Source organism: Centropristis striata, chromosome 15 (assembly GCF_030273125.1).
Source record: "Centropristis striata isolate RG_2023a ecotype Rhode Island chromosome 15, C.striata_1.0, whole genome shotgun sequence".
In the NCBI taxonomy this organism is placed as follows: domain Eukaryota; kingdom Metazoa; phylum Chordata; class Actinopteri; order Perciformes; family Serranidae; genus Centropristis; species Centropristis striata.
Window position 1 is genome coordinate 1,575,272 of NC_081531.1, and position 9,650 is coordinate 1,584,921.

At 40.0% G+C, this 9,650-nt stretch overlaps 2 protein-coding genes across 2 annotated transcripts; both read left to right on the forward strand.

The window, feature by feature from the left end:
• The first annotated feature begins 2,353 nt into the window (after positions 1 to 2,353).
• LOC131986718 (olfactory receptor 52N5-like) lies at positions 2,354 to 3,321 on the forward strand. Its single transcript, XM_059351813.1, has one exon. It carries the CDS (start codon positions 2,357 to 2,359, stop codon positions 3,299 to 3,301), a length of 945 nt encoding a protein of 314 aa, XP_059207796.1. The 5' UTR covers positions 2,354 to 2,356; the 3' UTR covers positions 3,302 to 3,321.
• Positions 3,322 to 7,502: 4,181 nt separating this feature from the next.
• Positions 7,503 to 8,450, forward strand: LOC131986744 (olfactory receptor 8G17-like). The gene has a single exon (XM_059351850.1). The coding sequence runs from the start codon at positions 7,506 to 7,508 to the stop codon at positions 8,448 to 8,450; it is 945 nt and encodes a 314-aa protein (XP_059207833.1). The 5' UTR covers positions 7,503 to 7,505.
• Positions 8,451 to 9,650: the final 1,200 nt, after the last annotated feature.

The window sequence follows — 9,650 nt, forward strand, 5'->3', positions numbered from 1 at the left end:
ACAAATGCAACAAGTAGAAAATAGAAATAGAAATAATAATTTAAACTATTGTGTCATTCTGTTGTCATTAAACTTTAGTTTGCACAAAGTTGGAATAAAAGTCACAACATAAAAGTTGTTTAATGATTTGAACATTGATGTTGTTTGGATGGCTAAAACCCAGAGGGGGCCAAAGTTGCATGAGCAACCTATGATTTCATGTTGTTTGTTAAGTCTTGACAGGGGAATTTTGCTCCACAAAGAAGCTGAAGAAGAAGTTGATTAAGTTCAGCTGGTGTTGTGGTGGGAGGTTGGGGTTAGCTGAAGCTTCCCTGCAGACTTCCTTCTGCTCATGGAACTAATTAACAAATTGTCACAGTAACAACGGCTAACAAACTCTGGTGGTGAAACAGTGAGGTCATAGTGAGGTTTACATTTCACTACTCAGCTGGGGAGGCCTCATAGTTCAGACCACACTAAAGCAGCAGTTTTACCTTTAATCAATCCTTGCGGTCACCTCACCATTAAACCCTCTGACTGACCAGTTCCCCTGAGGCCTTCCTTTGTCTCTGTCCCATGGCCCTTGAAGAAGGCTGCTGTCTTAGACAAATAGTTGTACCAAACCTTCACTTGTCATCACATACTTGAAGTACTCCAAAAACACTGTGACTGCAAGATTCCTGTCTTATTCCCGACACAAGAAAGTTGCACAACACAGCGCAACTGTCATTGCAATCCTCAAACAGATACATTTGTCATGTACTTGTACAACTTGGCATGGTTTATAGGTTCGTCCAAAATGGGGCCCTAACTATGTTAGGATTCCTGCTAAAAATTGAATACCTTGCTAAAGTAGAGTCTGAGAAAGACTGGGGTGAAAGGAGCTTTGGACTGAGGGCCCAGACACAGAACAACAAGAGACAACTTCTTTTCCTTTAAAAACTCAACAACTCAACTTAACATAACAGAACTGAGACACACAAACACAAAATGCAGAAAAAAACTTAAACTAAGCAGAGATGAGGCATTAGAAGTCCAGGTCTTGTAAGCTATTTTGAAAAGGTTTTGAGTTGATTTTTCTGAATTGCAGATGTGAGTAGGGAGGAGGTCCAGAGGGTTGGGGCAGCAGTGGAGAAGGCTCTGTTACCAACGGTGTGGTGCTTGGTCCTGGTGATGGGGGTCAGTAGGTTGGTGTCTGAAGATCTGCGGTGGGGGAGTGACGTTGGAGGAGGTCTGTGAGGTTCATGGGGGAGCAGGCTATTGAGGGCTTTGTAGGTGATGAGCAGGATCTTGAAGTGGATTCAGTATGGGATAGGGAGCCAGTGAAGGTGCTGAAGGATGGGCATGATGTGTTCTCTGGAGGTGGAGTGGGTGAGCAATCGGGCAGCTGAGTTTTGGACATATTGTAGTTTTTGAAGGTTGGTGGAGGGGAGGCCATAGAGAATGCTGCTGCAATAGTCCAGTCTGGAGGTTATGAAAGCATGGATTAGTGTTTCGGCAGCGGAGGAGGACAGGATAGGATGGAGACGTGAGATGTTGCGGAGGTGGAAGAAGGATGTTTCTGTGATGTTCTTGATGTGTGATTTGAAGGAGAGAGTTGGATCCATGGTGACGCCGAGGTTTCGGACAGAGGGGGAGAAGGTAACTGTGTGTTCATCGATGTTCAGTGAGAAGTCCTGGGAAGAGGGGAGGTGGGGTTTGGGGCCAATGACGATTTCTGATTTGTTGCAGTTGAGTTTGAGAAAGTTGCTGTTCATCCAGGTTTTTATGTCATTGAGGCAGTTTGTGATGGTGAGCAGAGTGGCAGGAGTGATGGTTTTTGTGGAGAGGTAGAGTTGGGTATCGTCTGCATAGCAATGAGATTGTAGACCATGATCAGAATCATATTTGGGGTTTGGGGGCGGGGATGTATGCGTATCTGTATCTGTGGAAGTTTGAGTGTGTAACAACTATATGCCTTCTAGGGCTATTTTCTGTTTAAGTTCGCACCATCAATAGTCACACTAAAGTGACACAAGTCTGCCAGCAGTAAAAATCACATATCTGTTCATCAAAGCCTGGACTGTTTTGTGTTGTCTGCCAGTCTGCATCAATGAGTTTAGCAGTGTTGCCAACAACAGCCAACTTGACAACGTGACGTCACCCATGACTACAGCCCTGATAAAAGTGGCCTGTGGCAGAAGGTTGGCTGTGAGTATTTGCTGACTGCAGGCAGAACAGCAGGAATTAAAGGTAATACTGAAATGCTTCAATGATCCTTGATCTATTTAACCCTCTCCAGTTTACATTTATAGAAATTGAAATCTTTCTTCGAAATGAACTGATGATATATGTGACAAACCAACGTTCCCCCTTTTGTGTCTTTTGTTTCAGGCTGATGGAAAACTACACCTACAACAGCCTTACCCTCCAACTGGAGGGGTTAAAGGTCACCAAAGTTTCAGTGTACCCTGTCTTTCTGTTTCTCCTTTTAAGCTACATAATCATTATGTTAGCAAATGTTGGCATTGTAGTCCTGGTGTTCATAGACAAAAGCCTTCACCAGCCCATGTATCTGCTTTTCTGCAACCTGCCAGTTAATGACATTGTTGGGAACTCGATCACGATGCCTCGTTTGCTTTCAGATATCTTGCAGCCTCCATCTGAGCGTCTCATCAGTTATTCTGAGTGTGTGGTGCAAGCTTTCACCACACACATGTTCGGCACCACTTCCCACACAGTGCTGATGATTATGGCCTTTGACAGATATGTGGCTATCTGTAATCCCCTGCGCTATGCTGCCATAATGACCAATAAAATGGTGATCAAGCTGACAGTTTCTGCCTGGGGAGTAGCACTTGTTTTGGTCGGGATTCTGCTGGGTCTGACCATTCGACTGAACCGATGCAGAACTCTGATCTCAAACCCTTTTTGTGACAATGCCTCTCTGTTTAAACTCTCCTGTGAGAATGTGGTAATTAATAATATGTACGGTCTCACTTTCACTGTTGTCCTGTTCACAAGTTCCATAGGCAGCATGGTTCTCACCTACACTAAGATTACAGTCATTTGTCTCACCAATAAAAACAAGTCTTTGAACAGTAAAGCCTTAAAGACCTGCAGCACTCATCTCTCTGTTTATCTAATTATGGCCTTTTGTGGAATAGTCTTTATAACTTTGCATCGCTTCCCTCAGTACTCAGACTACAGAAAACTTGCTGCTATTTTGTTTCACATCATCCCCGGCTGCCTCAACCCTGTTATTTATGGAGTTCAGTCTAAAGAGATACGAAAATTCCTGTCTCGATTCTTCCAGACCAGGAAGGTTTTGCCATCATTATAATGTAAATAGAAATACATAAATATACATTATATATTTTAGAAGAAATGTGCTTGTCTGTGTTTATATATATATATTTCCAGCCTTCGCGAGCCCATGCATCTCATTTTCTGCAACCTGTCGTTTGATGATATGCTTGGGAACTAAAAAAATATATTATTTTGACATTAATGGTTCATTAGATATATCTGATATGTCGTAACTTAATAATATTTTATTTCTCTAGACATAAGGTGCACATGGGGCTTCCTTTGCTTCCTTTGACTCAATTTTGTTTAAAAATTGTTTAATGTAAATCAACAAGTTAATCTCCACCTGCCATCAGTACTGCTTTAATTCTTTGTGGCATGTGCTTGGCGCTTTTCTCACAGATAGTGAGCCATATTGATAATATTACATCAAGCAGTTGCTACAGATTTGTTGCCTGCAAATCCATGATGTAGATATCCTATTTCACTACATCCCAAAGGTGCTCTGTTAGATTGAGATCTGGTGACTGTGGAGGCCATTCATCTACAGTGAACTTATTTTTATGTTCAAGAACCAGTTTGAGAAAATTTGAACTTTGGCACATCATCCTGCTGGAATAAGATCATAACTTAACGTGTACAATCTGTATAGCTCTTTTCTTAACAATATTATAAAGTGATTTACAAAAGGAAATAGAGAGAAATGAGATATAGTCACATATCACATATATAGAAGATTTATTTAAAATGTATATCAAAGATAATCACATAATGAGATATAGTCACATATCACATATATAGAAGATTTATATAAAAAGTATGTCAAACTACTCAAAAAGAGAAATGTTTTAACTTTCCTGTTGTATTCGGGTCAAAAGTGTTTTTATATCAGAAATATTGTTTTGTCTTTCATGTAATTTTCTCAAAATAACATGGATGGCTACTCAGCATGCCCTTTGCAAAAGAAATAAAAATAAAAATAATGATCTGTACTCAATTCATTTTGGATGTTTTATCAAAAAACCATAAACCGTCTTCATGGGTCAAGAATGACCCAAAGTCATAGGTGTGCAAACCTTCCACACAACACACACACACACAAGCTGAGACCAACCCGGGTGGTACAAGGGAGCTCTTAATTTCAGTTTATTTACTAAAAAACAACAGGATATCAAACGTGGTATGATTTTTATGGAAATTAAGTCTATTTACCATCTATTTTTTTTTAAAGTGCAGATCTTGTTGTAATGAGTTTAGATGAAGTTTGCCAAGAAGGTGTAACACAGAATTGGGTGATTATCTACAGTCATGGAAAAAAAAATATATGACCACCCTTGTTTTCTTAATTTTCTTGTTCATTTTAATGCCTGGCACAACTGAAATTATATATGTTTGGACAAATGTAATGATAATAACAAACAGCTCACAAGTGTTTAAATTAAGAGATGATATCTAGCTAGAGATGATATCTATTTTCCATGGTTTTCTTGATAATGATTTTGGTTAATATGTTAAATGGACTGCATATAGTGCTATTATCTAAAGTGCTTTACACTACAGACTTTGCTCATTCCCCCATTCACGCACACAGTCATACTGGTCGCAGAGGCTACCCTACAACGCTGCCACCTGCTACCAATGGGAATACATTCACACATCAATGAACACAGCACCGGTGGGCCATTTAGGGTTCAGTATCTTGCCCAAGGATACTTCGACATGTAGGCTTCCACGGTCAGGGATCGAACCACCGCCCCTTCCGTTCAGTGGGCGACCACTGTACCAACTGAGCCACAGCGCCCATATGAAGAAACACTCTTGAGCTATTTTTGTTGTTATTATTACATTTGTCCGAACAAATGTACCTTTGGTTTTACCAGGCATTAAAATGAACAAGAAAATGAAGAAAACAAAGGTGGTCTAATATTGTTTTCCATGACTGTAACAGACTTTATGCTTATCTTAACAGTCAAACCTTCTTCTTGAAGGTCAAAACTTCTTGGCTTTAACAGACATACGGCTCTGTAGAAGCTTACACAGCAACACATGGCCCATTTTTCCTTTAAGAAAGGAAAGGCCATTCTTCCCCCAACCATCCTTGTGGTTTTATGATTCTTTGTTCTGAAGACATGCGGTTCAGCCATATTGCCTTCTCTCACACACACATACACACATTTTTCCTCTCATGCACCCTTAGATTAGACTGTGTAGATCAGTAGTTCTCAACCTTTTTGAGTCGCGACCCCCAATTTAACATGCATGTTGTCCGCGACCCCCGCTCAACCAAAAAAATAAACAGAATTACCAAAAAAGACACAAAATGATAGAAAAAAACTAAAATACTTAAAAAAGAAACAAAAGACAGAATTACCAAAAAAGAGACAAAAGACACAAAAAGACACAAAATGACAAAAAAAAGGAAACAAAATGTCAAAAAAAGACACAAATTGACCACAAAATTATCAAAAAAGGCACATAAAGACCAAAAAAGACACAAAATGACAAAAAAAGGCACATAAAGACCAAAAAAGACACAAAATGAAAAAAAAAAGACACAAAATTACCAAAAAAGACACAAAATGACAAAAAAAACCCCCACAAAATGACCAAAAAAAGACATTAAATGACCAAAGAAGGCAGAGCTGACTTCCAAAATGATTTGGCGACCCCCAGAAATCATCTCGCGACCCCAATTGGGGTCCCGACCCCAAGGTTGAGAATGGCTGGTGTAGATCATTATACTCTATACATTGTGTTTTTTGTTTGCTTTACCTTGTTTATTTAGAATAAATACCTTTGTGGAATATAGATGCTGTCCATTAAATGTTGTACACTACAAACGATATGCCAACTTCTTCCATGAAAAGAACTCCAAATTCCATCAACCACTACTAAATTTGAATATGGTAATTTTATCATAATTATTAAGTACATTTTAATCAGTGTTACAAAGTGATAGTTCAGTACCTTTATGAGACTGACTTAGGTGAATTGGATATCTTTTCTCTGTTTTACAGTGCCCCAATCGAGGTGACTGACCCGATCGAGGTGACTGAGAGTAAATCAAGTCACATCATTTATTATAATAAATAATTATTTTGGATAATTATTAATAATTTTGTTAGCCATCTAACCACTAATTGAACAGTGAAACCCACACAAGTGTAGCTCAGGTTCATCTTTACATATTTGATATCATTATGGGATAACATTTATGGTAACGCCCATATCTACATTAATGGTGCCCCGTGTGAGACACCCAATAACTGTAAGAGATAAAATCCCTACATTAATGGTGCCCCGTTGTGAGGTATCATTTATTTGTAATCCTACATTCTAAAATCCCTACACATGTCTTACTAGGTGAGCCACTGGAGCGCCCCAACAGACTTTCTTGAAGTCTTGAAGTCAAACAAGTACAAAGACGCAGCTGTCAGTATTGGTCTTGTAAGTAGAAACACACTATACAAGTGACGTCCATTTACCAGACAACCGAACACAGTATTTTACACTACAGATCAGCATTCACCCTTTCTCACATACATTATATACACTAGTAGCGGAAGTTGCAATTCAAGTTACATACTTGATGACAGAGTTCAGTATCTTACTCAAGGATATTTTTCTTGATATTAACCAAAATCATTATCAAGAAAACTATGGTAAATTGCGAGATATCAGCTCTTAATTTAAACACTTATGAGCTATTTTTGTTGTTATCATTATATTTGTCCAAACAGATGTACCTTTAGTTGTACCAGGCATTAAAATGAACAAGAAAAAAATAAGAAAAAAATGGTGGTCTAATATTTTTTCCATGACTGCCAGCGGTTGAAAAGTCAACATCACATATTTTCCTATCACATATCTGTTCATCAAAGCCTGGACTTCACTGTTCATTCACGGTCCCTTTGTTCATGTTTTTTGTTTTTTTTTTCATAACAGGCTGTAGTTTGTGTTTTGTGTTGTCTGCCAGCCTGCATCAATGAGTTTATGAGCCAACGTGACGTCACCCATGACTACAGCCCTGATAAAAGTGGCCTGTGGCAGAAGGTTGGCTGTGAGTATTTGCTGACTGCAGGCAGAACAGCAGGAATTAAAGGTAATACTGAAATGCTTCAATGATCCTTGATCTATTTAACCCTCTCCAGTTTACATTTATAGAAATTGAAATCTTTCTTCGAAATGAACTGATGATATATGTGACAAACCTCTTTTGTGTCTTTTGTTTCAGGCTGATGGAAAACTACACCTACAACAGCCTTACCCTCCAACTGGAGGGGTTAAAGGTCACCGAAGTTTTTGTGTACCCTGTCTTTGTGTTTTTCCTTTTAAGCTACATAATCATTATATTAGCAAATGTTGGCATTGTAGTCCTGGTGTTCATAGACAAAAGCCTTCACCAGCCCATGTATCTGCTTTTCTGCAACCTGCCAGTTAATGACATTGTTGGGAACTCGATCATGGTTCCTCGTTTGCTCTTAGATATCTTGCAGCCTCCATCTGAGCGTCTCATCAGTTATTCTGAGTGTGTGGTGCAAGCTTTCTCCACACACATGTTCGGCACCACTTCCCACACAGTGCTCATGATTATGGCCTTTGACAGATATGTGGCTATCTGTAATCCACTGCGTTATGCTGCCATAATGACCAACAAAATGGTGATCAAGCTGACAGTTTCTGCCTGGGGAGTAGCACTTGTTTTGGTCGGGATTCTGCTGGGTCTGACCATTCGACTGAACCGATGCAGAACTCTGATCTCAAACCCTTTTTGTGACAATGCCTCTCTGTTTAAACTCTCCTGTGAGAGTGTGTTTATAAATAATGCGTACGGCCTCACTTTCACTGTTGTCCTGCTTACAAGTTCCATAGGCAGCATGGTTCTCACCTACACTAAGATTACAGTCGTCTGTCTCACCAGTAAGAACAAGTCTTTGAACAGTAAAGCCTTAAAGACGTGCAGCACTCATCTCTCTGTTTATCTAGTTGTGTTTTTATGTGGAATGCTCATCATCATGCTGCATCGCTTCCCTCAGTACTCAGACTACAGAAAAGTTGCTGCTATTTTGTTTCACATCATCCCCGGCTGCCTCAACCCTGTTATTTATGGAGTTCAGTCTAAAGAGATTCGAAAATTCCTGTCTCGATTCTTCCAGACCAGGAAGGTTTTGCCGTCATTGTAATGTGTATATACATTTTAAAGTATGAGAAGAAATGTGCTTTTCTATTGTTGCTTTTTCAACCTTGGGGTGCTGTCTCAAATGCCAACAAAACAGAGAGTGATCATTTGCTCGTCCTTTTTGACATATATTGAATTGAAAACTGTCTAAAGACAATCTAATAAATAAAATTCACATTGATAAACTTCATTGTTTGTTGTTAACAGACACTCATTCTGAAATGATGCCTGCAACATTAAGAACACTGAGAACACATTAAGAACTGAGGACACCAACTGTTGAAGCTTTTAAACTGAAATTCTTTCACATTCATGCTGATATACGACTTCGGTGGTTGTACCTGAACTCTTTTCCTTCAAAGCTGTTGGAATGTGCCTTGGTGAAATACGCAGGTCTGGACGGCAGCATGTTTTGCAACAAAACCTGTATGTACCTATCAGCATTAATGGGATTAATAGCCTTCACCGCTGTGGCAGTTATCCATGACGCAGTGGGTGCTAACACAGCCTCATACACATGCTGTTGAACTTTGTGGTTGAACGGTCCTTTAAAACACGTCCAGGATTTAGAAAAACTCTGAAACGTGGGCTCACACATTTTTCCGTTTGTGTCAGATGAGCCTGGCCTCCTAGTCCCTACTCCTAGTCTCTGAATATGTCTTCCAGGTCTCTCATTTTGTTTCCTAGTCCATGAATTTGTCTGTATTTAAAATGTGGTATCATCAGACCACGGCACATTTTTACACTTTGTGCCAGTCCATCTCAAATGAGCCTGGCCTCCTGGACCCTGACTCTGTCTCCCAGTCTCCAACTCTGTCTCCCAGACCCCGACTCTGACTCCCAGTCCCCGACTCTGTCTCCCAGTCCCCAACTCTGTCTCCCAGGCCCCGACTCTGTCTCCCAGACCCCGACTCTGTCTCCCAGTCCCCAACTCTGTCTCCCAGGCCCCGACTCTGTCTCCCAGACCCCGACTCTGACTCCCAGTCCCCGACTCACATTTTTGTATCTGTAATGAAGGCTCGTCCGTCCCTCTCGGATGACCCGGAGCCCAGAAAAGATGTTGTTGATCTGCTGAGCAGAAGCAGAAACAAACTGTTTCCTCTGGTTTTCTGAAGTGTTGCTGAGATCATGTAGTTTGTTTTTTATTTTTATTATTAATATTATTATATTCAGTCTTTTTTTTTTAATTATACATAAGTCACTT

Bases quoted from the DNA above. Each gene is read 5' to 3' on its own strand.
- LOC131986718 (XM_059351813.1), top strand. From the start codon at position 2,357: ATGGAAAACTACACCTACAACAGCCTTACCCTCCAACTGGAGGGGTTA.
- LOC131986744 (XM_059351850.1), top strand. From the start codon at position 7,506: ATGGAAAACTACACCTACAACAGCCTTACCCTCCAACTGGAGGGGTTA.